Source organism: Gymnoscopelus microlampas, assembly GCF_963454915.1.
Source record: "Gymnoscopelus microlampas genome assembly, chromosome: 1".
NCBI classification, from domain to species: domain Eukaryota; kingdom Metazoa; phylum Chordata; class Actinopteri; order Myctophiformes; family Myctophidae; genus Gymnoscopelus; species Gymnoscopelus microlampas.
This window is the reverse complement of record NC_139962.1, coordinates 29895112-29911184: the sequence shown is the minus strand read 5'-3', so window position 1 is coordinate 29911184 and position 16073 is coordinate 29895112. Positions and strand designations below refer to the sequence as shown.

The 16073-nt window shown below is 39.8% G+C and overlaps 2 protein-coding genes across 5 annotated transcripts in view; both read left to right on the top strand.

Annotated features, from left to right (window-relative positions):
* ap1g1 (adaptor related protein complex 1 subunit gamma 1) overlaps positions 1-6309 on the top strand; it is a 32273-nt gene extending 25964 nt beyond the window's left edge. For all 4 annotated transcript variants that reach the window (XM_084063275.1, XM_084063276.1, XM_084063277.1 and 1 more), the window contains exon 23: positions 223-6309. In XM_084063275.1, the coding sequence (XP_083919401.1) occupies positions 223-324 (102 nt within the window). In that variant the 3' untranslated portion in view covers positions 325-6309. The remainder of the gene's footprint in view (positions 1-222) is intronic.
* Positions 6310-7701: 1392 nt separating this feature from the next.
* Positions 7702-16073, top strand: part of phlpp2 (PH domain and leucine rich repeat protein phosphatase 2) — a 75237-nt gene continuing 66865 nt past the window's right edge. The window contains exons 1-3 of the mRNA XM_084079095.1: positions 7702-8118; positions 11690-11973; positions 15835-15968. Of these exons, the coding sequence (XP_083935221.1) occupies positions 7894-8118; positions 11690-11973; positions 15835-15968 (643 nt within the window). The 5' untranslated portion in view covers positions 7702-7893. The remainder of the gene's footprint in view (positions 8119-11689; positions 11974-15834; positions 15969-16073) is intronic.

The window sequence follows — 16073 nt, the reverse complement described above, 5'->3', positions numbered from 1 at the left end:
TTATATGACACCAGTAGGCGACAAAGTATAAAATAACGCTTAAGTGGTTAATAAATTTGTTGCTGTATATTTAAAAAATGTATAGAAAGCAACTCGCTATTCTATTCATAGAAAAAGTAATCGATAGAATAATCACTAAGAAGATAATCGGTAGTTGCAGTCCTAATTCTTTCAGTTGTGTTTTCATTGACATAAACATGCATCATCCTGATGATATTTCAGCAACAGCTACGAATGAGGGTCAAGCTGACGTATACCCACAAAGGCTCGGCTGTGCAAGACCTGGCTGAGGTTAATAACTTCCCTCCTCAGTCCTGGCAGTGATGTGAGCTGCCATCTCGCTCCTAAAATGCCCTGCCAGGGGAACTATGAGAAAACGATTTTCCTTTTCACCTCCCTCCTTTTCTTCAAAACGGATCCCCCTGTGACATCACCGCAGACCGCTGCCCTCGAGTTGCATGGGAAGCAGTGGAACGTAACACGGGGGGGAGGGAAAAAAACAGATGTTATGAAGACCATAATGATTATTGGCGTCACCAGAAAAATCTGAAACAAATATCCATGGACTTACCTGATCTTCTTAATCGGTTTAGCTTTGATCTGTTGGCTTTGAAATCTGTTTGCTTTTTGGCCCAACCCCATACCCCACCGCCACTCACAATTGCTTATACGCAAACCACACTGTGGTACGTTCCACCTCGCTGAGCCACTGTAAAGAACTTTTGGCCACTGTATGAGCATGTGTAATTCACCGTTTTCTTTGATTTGTGGTTTTAATTTTGTCATTAATTGAAGTTGGATAGTCCACTAATTCAAATCTAACTTGACTACAATCTGCACCACGCTCCACTGTTAAAGGTGCATCTTTCAGTAGGCACCCCTCAGTTTCTGTAGCCAATAAACTGATTTAAAGACGTCTTTTATGTATATCCCAGAAGGTTGCTCCAGCACTATATTTTATTGGTCATAACTGGTTTCATATTCTGATTTTACACCCATAGTCTTGGTCCTCACGTTCTAGCAGCAGGAAAATGTTTGAAACATCAAATACCATCTGGAAGTTTGGGCATGAACTTGAGACTTTACTTGTCAGAGATTTGTATTCATTGTCATTTGCATCAGTTTGGTTTGAAGCCTGTTTGAGTGTTACTAGGATCACTTTAACATTTGACTCTAGCTTGGTGGGGCTTTCCTGGTTCTGACATTAGGTCTCTGCTGCATCCCGTGTTTATAGGAAATACTCAGTTTTGCTGTCATGATGGCAAAATAAACATTAGTTGGATCAGTTGTGGCTACCTTTAAGAGGATGTTCTATTCCACGTGCAGGCCCCTTTCCTAAAATGAATCAACAAGTAGCTTCTCTTTGTGCATTTATTCAGCAAAGCGAACGGTTAATAGCTAGTTTGATCCATTTTGAAGGATATATATCCTGGTCAGAAATGCATCTGTTTCATTATGGAAATTGTTAATTGGATTAACCCCCTCAAGATCTGCGTTCACGTTTCCTGCATCTAAATGCTCTCCGCAGGCGTAAGATATCAACACAACACAGCTTGTAGTTTAGACAAACTTTCAGTTTTATTTAACTTGGTTGGACTTAGTCACCCTGCACGTACATGTAAATGAAGTCTATTATGAATGTAGTTACATGCACTGAATGCTTTTTTTTTTCTCTCTCTCTCCTTGAGTCTTCGTTATGACGCTCCATTGAGGTCATTGTGTTGGCACTATTTTTGTGATGTTTTTGTTTTTGTTTTTTTGATTTTTCTTAAGTGATTTAACTTAAATAATATGCCTGATATCAAAGTGATGTGCCTTTCTGACAACTAAATAAGAACACCCTCCTATACAAAGTGGGTTTGTAAGAGTCTAATTGTGTCGAGTGCATTTTGAGGATGATATCCTGGGAAAATACTATTAGAAGATGATGGGCTGGATGGATTTAAAGCAATATTTCACTTTTAGTAGAACATTTTCACTTTTAAGTACACCTTGACTTACTGTAGAAAACTATAAACCACCACCAATATCCACTTGCCTGGGGTAATAATAACGATGTCACTAACTTGCTCTCATTTTAAATTGTGTATGGGTGCACAAACCTCCTTACATTTAACTTCATGTTATATACTAGAAATTTCTTCTAAGGAAATCATAATTGTGTTTTTAACGGAAATGTTAACTTACGATGCTTCACGCCACCATCAGCTTTCTTCTACTCATACACACTACAGCATCACTGCATCAGTGAGGTTTTTCCTCCTTGGTGTAAACATTTTGAAGTGGTGATTTTACCTGTTTAAAATGTTCAATAATGACAGTCTGGGGAAAAAATAAAAGGCCTAAGCATTGATGACTAAGGTTTATCACGGCAGCTAATGTCAGTCTACCCTATACCAAGTTTGCATGTTCAAAACAATCAAAAGTGTAAATGTTCTTAGTAAAGGGAATTGTTGCTTTAAGATTTTTTTCTTTTCTTCTCATATCTTTGTTTGTGAAAGGAGCACCTGTATTCACTTGGATCGTTATTAGTTTGAGGTACAGTGACTGAGCTAGCTTCTGTGGTGACCGTTGGTAATGATTTCTTAGTTTCACATATTTCTCCAAATCAGAATTCCGACCACGCCGTCAGGGGAGGGACAGGGATGGGTGGGGGGCAAACCTTAATACCTCGCTGTTTTTTTTGTCCTCTTTTCTGTTAATTCGCAAACAGCACACTGAGATGGACAGCTGTGTTCAAGAAGTCATTTGATTACAATCAAAGTGGGACATCTGTATGAAAAAGAAGCCTACAGTATCATCACTTAACCACTTAAACCAGACACATTCTAATCTGGATTCGAGTTGCTCCTATACTTGGTGTGCTCTTTTTTGTTTACACCAAGTTTCTTTGCCAAAAAAAGCTGATCTACAAGCTCACGAGGCGTGACGATGCGTAGTGAGCTTGTAGATCTGCATATTTTTGGCGAATGTTCCCTCCAGAATAGGGATGCTAGGGTTCAAGTGGTTAACGGGCTTAGCAGCCCTATAAGCTGTTTGTGTTCAGATCGTCAGATGTTCAATCGGGCTGTATACTTAATATTCACTATGCTTCACTCTAACTTTTGTGACCAAATCAGAGATACTATTTAGCTTTGGAAATATTTTTGAGCTACAGTATGGTATGTGTATATGGAGGAAATTATTTTTCGTTCAGTTTAACTTTTTTCTGTTGACAAATGCTATATTGGCTTTTTTTCTGTACATATTGAGGGCTTTTACACTTTTGTCTCTTGTACTATCTTTCATCCTTTTTTTAGATACCAACCATTTTCTAAAAACTTCCAATTATTCACAATGTAAATTGTCTGAATAGATCTAGGCCACATCATAGTCTATAAAAAAAAGACTTCCCTGTATCATCACATACTCATTGTAAAAGCTATATGATCTGCTGCCTGTACATTGTATATAATTGTAAAACATAAAAAGCTGATCAAATTAAATAAAATACAAAAAACATCCATGTGAAGACTTGCAAAGATTAGCTAGGGACTAATTTTATACATACTGTGTATATATAAAGAAAATAATCTTGAGAGATTACAAATGGGCTGCATTTAATCACTTCATATTCTTTGAGATTGGTTATATCATGTTTTGTTTTTTTCTTGTTTGGTGGGTGAGTTGGTTGGCTGCTGGCTGCTATCGGGGTTGTTTTAAATGTTCAGTCGAGGGTTTGAGTTTGTCTGAGTGATGTACTGTACTACTGAAACCTGAGCACAGTGCTGTGTAAAAGCCTAATTTATGCTTGCATATCAGAAATGGCAGAACTACAAGCTGCAACATCATGTGAGCTTGTAGGTGTACCATTTGGGACGTGCAACAAAGTATGAATCCGGTTTAATGTCTGACATGGCACCTTGTCATCTTCCCTGTCCCTCAGAAAGGCATCCTTTTAGTTTTTGTTCCCCTGCACACGCATCCTTTTTGTTTTTGTTCCCCTGCGCACGCATCCTTTTTGTTTTCGTTCCCCTACGCACGCCACGTTCATACGTCGAGTATACAGTATCTGCAGTGCATCCCTCTGCATTATTGACTAAAAAGTGATTATATGTAATTAATGCTGTCAGACCTATAATTGACTTATTGAATGCCCTACAGCACATATCATCTTTGGGGAGTGAATCCTTTTCATTGGCCTCTTTTAGTCTTGTAAATGCAGGTCATGTGTGTGTGCGCACCTGATGATCTTTTTTTTTATCCGTCATATAGCACCTTCCACATGGTGCCATGCACTTGTATCAGAAATCAACAAGAACAGGACACTGTTTGTGCCACAGTGAGGGAGTGTTAAATTTTGTGATTTGTTTAGGTCAGTGGTTTAAATTTGAAGCAGAATAGTATGGGGTTGTCAGCTATCATAATCATCAGTGTGAGGTTCTATTGTTTTGTTTATGAATGATGCAGCATTATGGTGACTACTTGGGACTGGACCATAACGGGCATGCTTTTGGCCTGCTTTCATTCTCTACTTCTCTTGCTACTCATTGTCAAAGTCATTTTGTGTGTGTGTGTGTATATTTGTATTACTATACTTGTGAGGGACATTTTCCTGGTCCTTAAAGGAGAAATGATTGTTTTTATAGTTGAAAAATATTTTTACAATTAAGCAAATATTCAGATTTGAGGATGAGACATTTTAGAAGTTAGGTTTAGGGGTTGGGGTTAGAGTTATGCCTGAATTATACATAGTTGCGCACTGGTGTCCCACACCAAAAAATAGCCGATCTACAAGCTCGCTGCGATACGCCATGAGCTTGTAAATCGGCTATTTTTCTCCTATTTTCCGGCTATTTTCAATGCCGTCCTAAAATGATGTTCTCACAAGCATAGTAATACAAACTTGTGTGTGAGAGAGAGACGTGTCTTTCGGCTTTCTCACTGTTTTGTTGAGGTGGTCTTCTCTTCGTAGACTCTAGTCCCGTGGAAGGTGGGGTTTGCCTTTGTGAATATCGGCTGAGAAGAGACAACACACTTATAAACAGTTCAGGGAAGTATAGGAAACCTCTTTCTCCTATTTATCCAAACCCACATGGCAGTCAGAACAGACGTGCATGTGATAACGTAGCCCCACCGCTGTCTGCTGCCCTTCATTGGTGTACATTTGTTTTTTAAGAGGGCTTTGATATAAATTATTGCAGTGCTATCTTTACCTTTTTCCTGGGGGAGATGAACCAGCATGTTACCTGTACTACACACCATTTTCCACAAGGGGGAGATGTTTGAAATAGAAGGTTTGCAGGATGGGGAAAGAAGTTTCATAACCCCTTGTCTTGAATGTTATAGTTTTTGTTTGTTTTTGTTTCATTTTGTTTGTTGTTTGTACTGTACTTTCCACCATATGTGTTCATATTAATCATATTTGATCAACTGTTATGTTAACAATACAGTGACCAATACAGTTCTAATTGTATCAATGAAAAAGAACATGATAAAGAAGAACAGACATGGAGACAAATATCCCTCAGCAGTGTGATCAGCTTTTGAAGTGAAATTTAATTTTGTGTGTGTGTGTGTGTGTGTGTGTGTGTCGAGTGTCTGAGAGAGAAACTGAGTGCTTGTCTGTGTAAATATACATCTTTGTCTGAGTGGGATGGTAAGTGTGTGGACATGTCTTCACTTTTAACATGGTAGGACATGACAATTTTGGCTGCAATTTCAACTCAGCTTCTGAACTGCATGTGAGAACCGATGTAAATAATTTTATTTCTACTCTTGACGTAATCATCTTTTTTTCAAATACAAGAAATGGAAAACATCAAATTAGTGAATCCACCGCACCATCTTGATTGGTTGGGGCTGACAGTTGTACCATTGGAAGTTATTCACTTAAAGCGCACTTTTTTTCTTATTTCTTTTCAGTGGTAAAGCGCACAGGAGTCATTTAGAGATAATATTTTGTTTTTTGTTTTGTCCGTATTTGGCCAGGTCAATGACATGTTGGGGCAAGGCTTTGGAGGAGCAGGTAACTGGCCACCATGTCCAATACCCCAGTCGAATAAAAAAAAAAACATCCATTGTACTTTGGAAATAAAAATCTGTATGTAACCCCCAGATCCACCCTGACTGTACAATAATATACAGTAATAACCGATCAGATTTGTGAGGGCCTTACAGGAGTTGACTTTTTTCCAGTCAAGTTGACATGCTGAACTGAATCAGTGGTCCATGTCTTCAAAGTGGATGTGAATGTCTGGACTGAAAATATAAATGATAGTGATTAAAGATGAGAGGCTGTAAACTATTAAATGGGATATTTTCAACTTATGCTGTGTATTGTCTTTGGGTTGGAGAAAATGATCAAGAGAATAATAAAAAAAAGGTCAAACACAAATTCTAGTGGTTTCTTGTGTACTTTGGGTGTCATGTGCCATTCAGACAGGTTGTATCACAGGTGTATGTGATTGTACATAATAAATTGTATGTTCATATTTATCAGTTCTCTTGCATTATGATAACAAAACTGCTAAATGCCTAAATTGTAATGAGGCACATTCTCAAACTGAGGAAGATGCCCTTGAAAGAGCATCTTTTTGCATTTTGAGAAGTAGTCAACCAGCCATCTTTATTTTAAAGTTGGAATTTATGTATAGCCTAGTAAATGCTTCCACCATAGAAATAGACTGTGTAGCTAGGGCAAAGGGCACTTAAATGTATTTGAATGCTTTATATATCAAGTAGCATAACCCCAAGTTATGAAACTTTAGTTCATTATTTGAATTAGGCCTAGTACAGTTATTTAATACCTCTAAGATTGCAGGAAGGATGCAGGAATGCATAGCCTGTTGATTCAGCATTTCTCCAAAATGAAATTAGAACCATGGTTCACTCACTTCTACCCCAAAAGTGTAATTTCACCTTCAAAATAAGAATTTACAACAGGTAGTTCCGACAAAGCAATCTGATTGGTTGACATAGCTATCTACCCGTGCTTCAAACCAGCACGACAGCACAGCTAATACATATGAAAATCAGCTGGACTATCAGATGGAGTTTCACAGAACATAGCCGGCTAAGTGGCTATGCTAGCAGTTTGCATGGGACGTTTGCGGCCGTAGTAGCTAAATCTGGCATTAAAGATATTTGTATTTTTTATCGAATATCTTAAATACAATGACATTGAGTTAACGGTTCTGTTTTGTTTCCGTGTCCGTTCTGAGAAAAGTTCTCCAGCGTGGCTGAGTAAACTGGGTCTGTCTGTCTGCCATGCATTTCCAGGATAACAGAGATAACACTCGCAGAAAGGTTATGTTGAGAGAGACATGTCCCGCATTATGAATACATTTTGATATGTTTTATTTTTATGGGTCTTATGTACCCGGACCTTGATGGTAGGCCTAACTGTTGGTATGGTAAGTACACTTCAGTGATGCTTCATGCTTGCGGGACTCTGCTTCGCCACGTTCCTGACCGCATCGCTGGCGTGCCAGTAATCACGATAACGCACACCCTCAGTGTAATAATTACTTAAATATACAGTAACAAAAGCATAATATGATGTCAACTCATAAACTGGAGGTTATAAAATTCCATGCTCAATTTAGCAAGCAAGCCTCTCCCCCTGAAATGACTGGGCAGTGCCCAATGAATAAGAACAACCCTGCCCCTTTAATGTTTATTGATCAGCTCCACAGTCCCTGCCCCTTTAATGTTTATTGATCAGCTCTGTACCGTAGGCCTATCTGACAGCCCCAGAGAGAGAGTCAGTCTCCGCTATGGCTTCGGTGCATCGAAACACAATGACATTTTCCAGCTGCGTCTATTGGAATTTATCAGTCGTGGTGGTGTGTCAGTGTCACGACGACGCGCATTGTGACTGTATCGTAGTTTAAAAAAACACAGGCAGCATCCATGGCGATGGAGGACGAGCAGAACACAGCGATCATGGTGTCAAACAGCCGATCGGACGTGAAAAAGGGAGGCGGTGGTGGTGACAAGGGGGCTTGTTGCACCGACACCCTGCAGCCGGAGCCGGTGCTTCACCAGGACGGGTTGGATAAGACTGCAGGTCCGGGAGGAGCAGCCCATGGTGGTGGTGGTGCTGCTGCTGCTGCAACGGGAATCCGCGTACTAAAGGCAGGTTCTGATATATATATAACACAAATACACAGCCTGTACTATATAATACAGTGGTTCTCAAACATTGTCATGTCAGGGACCCCCCCCAAAAATGATATGTATTTGTCCAAGGACCCCCATTTGAAAAGATGTGTAGCCTACCTAACCAGGGGCACCACGGGGCAGCCATATAGAGAATATTTGTGGTGTAGGCTATAACTAAGGCAGGTTATGATTAGGGCTGTGTCACGATTACAAATCTAAGTTGACGATTAATCGTCACACAAATAATTGCGATGAACGATTTAAATGTGTTTTCGTCAAGCATTATTGGAACATAATATCATGAATACAATTTTAATTTCCGTTTGGTTTTTAGGCTTCGTAATCACAAAGATTATGACAAACAACTTAAATATACACAGAAATTACTGACACGTTTAATAATTTTATACTTTAAAAAATCATAGAGGGAATAGCTGATCTACAAGCTTACAACACGTCACGTGTTGTAAGCTTTTAGATCAGCTATTTGGGGGAAATATATGAACCTTTTAACGATTATGACGATTAAGCAAAATAATTGTGATTATCTCAAATAATTGCGATTATGTAATAATTGTGACAGGCCTATTTATGATTTTAACATAATGCATAGCCTAATAGGCTATAATACAGTGGTTCTCAAACATTGTCATGTCAGGACCCCCCAAAATTGATGTGTATTTGTCCAAGGAAGGACCCCCATTTGAAAAGATGTGGAGCTCAGCCTACCTAACCGCAAGGGCACTGGGGCAGCCATAGAATCTGTGTTGTTAAAACATGTTCAAAATTGTTGATCATTATTTATTATTAATGTTGAAAAATATTTCGAAAATTCTACATACAAGGCAAGTGAGCTTGTAGATCGGCTATTGAATAGCCGGGTTGTAAAATAGGGTCACACTGATTTTGATGCTATAAACTAATTTAGCTGGGAACCCCCTGGAACCCCCTTCAAGGACCACTGGGGGTCCCTGCACTAATATAATAGAGAATGTTTAACCTATTTTATGTCATTGTTATGCTGTCAGAGATTCAAACATTTCCAAGTGCATAATGAGACGTGACGTGAAACCGCATATTTCCACCCCGTGTAAAAGCGTCATTGATGATTGACGTCCTTTGGTTAATGATTTAACTCTGGTTAGCTGCCTGCAATGGTGGAAAAAGTACTCACACATTTTGTACTTTAGTAAAAGTATCAATGCTGCAATATAGAAATACTCTTTTACAAGTTAAAGTCCGGAATTAAACATTTTACTTCAGTAAAAGTAACTACTAAAGTAGGCTATTGATTAAAAAAATGTACTTAAAGTACCAACAGTAGAAAGTACTCATTATGCAGAAGGTCCCCATTTCACAATTTTTCAAATGTATAAAATTAATAAAAAATCTTTTGAAAATAGCAGATCTACAAGCTCACAATGCCTTGCATCGCTACACATTGTGAGCTTGTAGATCCGCTATTTTCAAATGGCCAAAATGTATACAGGGCTTTCTGACCATGTTGCCATGGTTTGACTGTGTTTACACTAGTTGACAGCCACATATTATACCAGTGGTCTGGGGACCCCCAGGGGTTCTTGAGGGGGGTTCCAGGGGGTCCCCAGCTAAATGATTGATAGTTAGGATCCAAATGTACCCTACCCTTACAGGTCTGTAACTCAGAGTGTGGATGGAACCAAATGGACTTGTGCATTTGGTTTTATCTGTACACTCTCAGAGTTAAATAAACGCTTAGGATTTTACAGTGTAGATTCGTGTCCCAGTAGAGATATAAATCGTATGAAATGGGGTTCCGTGGCCTTATGAATATCAATCTGGGGGCCGTTGAAATGAAAAGGTTTGAGGATCACTGACGTATACAGTACGGCTCATACAGTAGGTAACGTTACATCATGATGTGACATCATTGGGATGAATATCCATCCATCCTTGTTCATCTATGGCTCTATTATGAATTGAGTTACTGATTGACACTTTATTACTAGGTTATAACGCTCTAACTGAAACATGCCCAACATAGGCTTATGGCAAATCTAAAAATAATAATGATGATAATTGCTCATTTTAGATATATTTTTATACTTACTGCTGTTAAGACTTTATAAACTCTGATGGTAAACCAACAATGCTAGATTCCAGTGGCGTGTGTCAAATGGTATAACGTTAATTATGACACATTAGAGAACAAGTGAGATTCAAGTGATTATGTAGCCTAAATCTTGAATTCAAATGTGTGTACAGTATGTGTCTTAAAAACAAACACAAATGAGACAGTGTGTATTTGTACACACGCAGCCCAAGCACTGTTGTCTGAGTCTCTACCAGTGGCTGTGGTGGGGATGGCTGCAGATGTCTGCCTGAGTCGGTTGACGGGAAGCACAGCATCGTGGGAGTATAATGCCTGTGTGCCTTCCTCTGTAATAGCCGCCTGGACACTAATGGCATGAACACATAAATGTAGGGCATTGTTGCCCTTTGTAAAAAACAAATGGGTTCTATCATCTTAAGTCTGGAATTTGGAGTGGGTCTTCAAATGTATTGATTAATTTGAGGATTGCTTTTACAAATACATTCTTCATATAGTTGCTGTCAGGCGGAAACCTTTACTGTACCGTATGTGCAGAACCATTATTTTATTAAAAAAAAATGTTATTAATGTTATTATTTAGTCATAAGCTCTTGTTAATAATTTGGTTAAATATTCATAAAACCCACAGACAGACTTAATAACTTTCAAACTGCCATCTCCATTTTTGGCATGTCATAATAATAATAATAATAATAATAATAATAATAATAATAATTATGTGAAAATGTTCAACAATTATCCCAAAAAGCTAAAATAGCTGATCTACAAGCTCACAGTGCATTACATGGTGACACATGTTGAGCTTGTAGATCAGCCATTTCTGCAGGGCATTCATTTATGGGGGAAAAAAGTGACGATATGAGTCTGGCGAGGGTAGGGTAGGGGAGGGGGGTGTCAGGTGGGGGACCAGGCATGTCCCATTGAATTGGGCACATGAAATCTCCAGAAAACAGAAAAGTCCTACATGGAACATTTTAGATCTACAGTATTTCAGTGGTTCCCAAACAATGGGTCGGGAGTCTCGGGACCCAGTTTTGGGTCACGCAACCATTTTTACGGTCACCAGTAAATATCCGCTTTTTTACGATATTGGAAAAAATAAAACAAAACAAAAAAAAATGTTTTTCTTCAGAAATTAGAACAGGAAGTCTAACTCTTCATAAGAATTTCAGAATTGTTAAACAAAATCCATGAATTAAAAGAAACTAACTAAAATAGCAGATCTATCGCTCACGTGCGATGCGTTGTGAGCTTGTAAGGCTGCTATTTTCACAATGTTTGAAATAGGGCTTAAGTGATTCATTCACAGTATTGTTGTACATTTGGGTGCTAAGGAGACACCAAATGTATCCTTTGGGTCTCAAGCTGAAATGTTTGGGAACCCCTGGTTCTATTGCTCTGTTTCATCTAATGTCAGTCTTGTTAGAATGATCGTGTCTCCATATTGTGCAGCGCAACATGAAGAGGAACGGAAGCCGGGGCTGCGTGACCAGAAAGACCCGCTTTGGATCGCGGGAGCGGGACTGGCTTAAGGGGGATCCCCAACGTGGCTGTGTGTGTCTGTATGGGGGTGCGGTAGACCCTCAGCCACCAGCCTCTGGGCCCCCCCAGACCCCCTCCACCCCTCAGGCAGACCTCCAGCTGGTGCTCTGCACCACCAGAACCACCGTGGAGGAGCTGTGTGCCCAGAGGGATGGAGAGGCCCTCTACATTCAGCTGCACGGAGACCTGCTCAGGTACTGACCACAGTGAGCTACGCTAGTGGTTCTCAAACTTTTTCATGTCAAGGACCCCCTAATTGACACTTATTACCCCGCGGACCCCCATTTGAAAAGATAAGCCAGGGACCCCAATAAGAGAAGGTTTTTACGGCTCTCTAGCTGTGATTCTCAACCATTTTAATTCCAAGGACCCCCAGTTTGACATGCATTAGGCTACGGACCCCCATTTAATGGCATTTATACCTCTGGGACCCCAATTCACATTGTAAAACCAATGTTAATTTAACTCTGAGATTTAACTCTCTCGGAGTTACAGACCCATAAGGGACCATTTGGTTCCTGTCCATCATTTAGCTGGGGACCCCCTGGAACCCCCTCAAGTACCCCTGGGGGTCCCCGGACCCCACTTTGAGAACCAATGAGCTACACTACAGACTCAGACCCCCCCCCCCCCCCCCCCCAGAATGAGGATGCTGGGGTTTAAGTGGTTAATATGTATTTAGACGCCCACCATTTTGTGCCAGGGACAAGATTTGTGTTGTTAATAATAATAGAGACATGCCCCGGACAGCTGGCGTAGCGGTCCGGGCACCTAGGCTCAATGTAGACTGACAGCGCGTTGCGGGTTCGAGTCTTGACGCGACGGCCTTTCCTGCGTGTCACTCCCCATCTCTCTCCCCCCATTTCCTGTCAACCTACTATACTATCAATAAAGGCATAAAAAGCCCCAAAATAAAAAATTAAAAACATTATAATAATAGAGACATACTGTAAATAGAATGCTTAGAGAACAGTGTAGTGCCTCAAGAGACTAGGATACCAGGTAAACAATGAACCTAGCATCTGTCTAAACAACATTCTATCCAAATAACATTCAATGTTTTGTGTCAACTAAATATCAGCCATTTTGTGTGTGATTTAGTGATGAGCTGATAACTTTGGTCAAAGGCACATTGACAAAGACCAAGAATGGTGAGCTGAAAATGTTTTGTCAAAGGTACAGTAGTTAACTATAGGTTAAAGAACCACCTAGTGAACATAAAGCAATTATTTTGGTGGGGCCATTGCTATCAGCAGGCTTTTTAGTACTGCAGGTAATTCATTGGTTTAGGCCAGTGGTTCTCTATTAATTTCAAGGACCTCCATAACTCTCAAAGATACAAACCTGTACGGGTCCACTTGGATCCCCTCAAGGAACCCTGAGGGTCCCTGGACCCCACTTTGAGAACCACTGGTTTGGTCAATATAACAAAAACACTTCAACGACCTTCTGCTGGACTGTCTGTCCGGGAGGATTTAAATGTAATAAAAATAATGAACGGCCGAAGACCAACCATTATCAACTAATGGTTAAATTTAATTAACAGTTTTAAAAGCCAAAATCAGCCATTATCAACTAATAGGAACTCTGTTCCCTGATTACAGTTTGAACCTTGAAGGCGAAGTCAGCAGTGATAAGCAGCATATTAAACAGTTGCAGAGGTGGCAGTTAATATTAATTATAAATTAACAGACATGAGAAATCTGTTAGTCCCAGACACCTAGATCAAAATTAATATTCAAATCTGATTCAAATCTCGCAGTCTTTTAAGACGACGCCATGTCTTTCAGATGCTGACATTTTTGTGTTTGTTTGCTAAGATTTTGAACCTCACGTTGCAATGATCCCTCATTTGTTTTTAGCTGCAAGAGCTAGAAGAAAATGTGCATCAGAGTCATGCTACACAAACAAATTACATAGCAATGATAAGCATCATTATTTTAATTATTAACTTGTTTCACCCCTGACTATACTCCACAGAACAGTGATGCCCGCCTCGGCAGACACAAAGCAGACTGATTGTGTCCAGAAAGAGTAGCACATGACAGTTGATTGTGAAGCACCCTTAAGATAATGCATTCAGAGCTGTAATCTGGCTGCACAATTTAGTCTCCTCTTAGCTTTGCTCATGATTAGGCTACATTCTCTACTGTTACTGTGTCGTAGTCCATCTCTCTCTCTCTCTCTCTCTCTCTCTCTCTCTCTCTCTCTCTCTCTCTCTCTCTCTCTCTCTCTCTCTCTCTCTCTCGCTCTCTCTCTCTCTCTCTCTCTCTCCCCCTCCCTCCCTCTCTCATTTGAACTTCAATCACTCTATGTATTTGTGATAAGAACCTGCAACATTGTTTCATGTGTTAATCATTGAAGCATAAAATGTCTGCCAGTTGATGAAATAAAAAATGCATCCCATGCTGTTTAACTGCAACACTCACTTGCACACAGTTTTGTGAATTTATGGATGCTAGATTGAGTCAGGTCCTTTAATATCTTCTCTTTAATATTTGCTACGCCACTAAGAAACATGTTTACCATAATTCAGTGCATAATATACCTCCCAGCCTGAGGAAGGATGAAGAGGCATGGTAACTTGACAGAGATGTTATGGCTTCCCACTGGGCTGCTATGAGGGGAGAGATGTTGTGAATAAATATGGGGCCTATCTTTGGTCTTTAAGCATAACCGCTGGTGTGAATGGTGGACAGCCGACTCTATGGCTGCCTCCTGGAATCTGCCCACTGTAAATAGTGCTGCAACTATCGATTCTTTTCTAAGTTCTATTGTATCGATTTAATCGATGTAATCGAATAATTGAGAATGTCGTTTTTTTCTTTTCTCCATTATTTATTTTATTTATTATATATCAAAGTATCAATGTAAAAAAATGTTAAATAATTGACTAAATTAACCACTGAATCAACTAACAATCAACTAAATTAACCACTTAAACCATGTTTATTAATACTTCCTCGTAAAACAGTGTCACACAAAAATTGCCGATCTACAAGTGCACATGGCAACGTGCAGTGGGACCTTGATGCTATGTTACTACCCATTGCATTTACCACATGTGACTTGAGCTTAGTTTGTCTTTCATTTTCTCTTTACTGACTGTCAGAAAGGTTTTAATAACCTTTGGGAAGTGCTTCCCAAAAAATATAAGACAGGGTCTTATAACAGTAATTCTTCTACGTGCATCTCGTGCGTCATGTGGCCAGTCTATGATGTCAGTCATCAGGACAGTGGTTCTCAATTTTTTTCATGTCAATGACAATGATATTTGACCCCCATCTGAAAATGTTTTGCCAGGGACCCCCAGAAGAGAAGATTTATGTAAAAAAAAAATCTAAGTGAAAGATTTTCAAAAAACTTCAAAAATAGCAGATGTACAAGCTTGCAGCGCCGCCCGAATTGACGCGCTGTGAGCTTGTAGATCTGCTAATATGTTTTTAAAAAAGACCATTGCAACGATTTGTCGCTGATCGGTGCAATGGTTTACGAGATTAGCTCTGGACAGACACACCGAGGAGCCATGTCCCGAAATCATAAATATGGTGTATCCATTTTTGTAGCAAGTTTTGGATATTCAGTTTATTTGTTATTTTTCTGGCAGATATTTATTCGGCCGTGGTACTCTCTGTTAGCTTGTCCTGTTAGCTTGTCCTGTACGAGTCTTCGCACCAGGGAGAAAATGCAAAAATTACGTAAATTGTGGATATCCATTTGCAGACACACTGCTCGTACAGGCATCACTTTTTTTTTTATCAAAATGGTTAAACATTGAGTGGTTCATTGATGCTGAAAGTCACCCACCACCACTACAAATCATCCAAGAGATTTATGATGCGTCTCTACTAATTTTTCACTCAACTTCAAATGCTGGACTCTGCTACTCCGCTCGAATGAAAGATTAGCTTTGTAGCTGAGTTGATGAAAGATGAGCCGTACCCCTGTAAGTGCGTGTTTATGTGTACGATTAAGACAGAGTGGAAGGAAATGATCATATTATTGCAGTGATGGATGCAGTATCACCATACATCACTATTCCCTTCATCCTGTAGGAGGCTGGACTCTTGTGAGTGTCCTCTTCGGATGGTGTACGACTACCTGACAGCGGTGGGCTATGAGGACCCTGTACGCGTGCAGAGAGAGGCAGCCAATTCAGACCTCAGTTGCATGATACGCTTCTATAGTGGTGAGTACTGAGTACGGACTGTCAAGCCTAATGTCAAGTATACGTTGTGATGTGATGCGTTGTTAGCGCCTAGATCTGTTCTTTTTGGCAAAGTGACGTATTGTG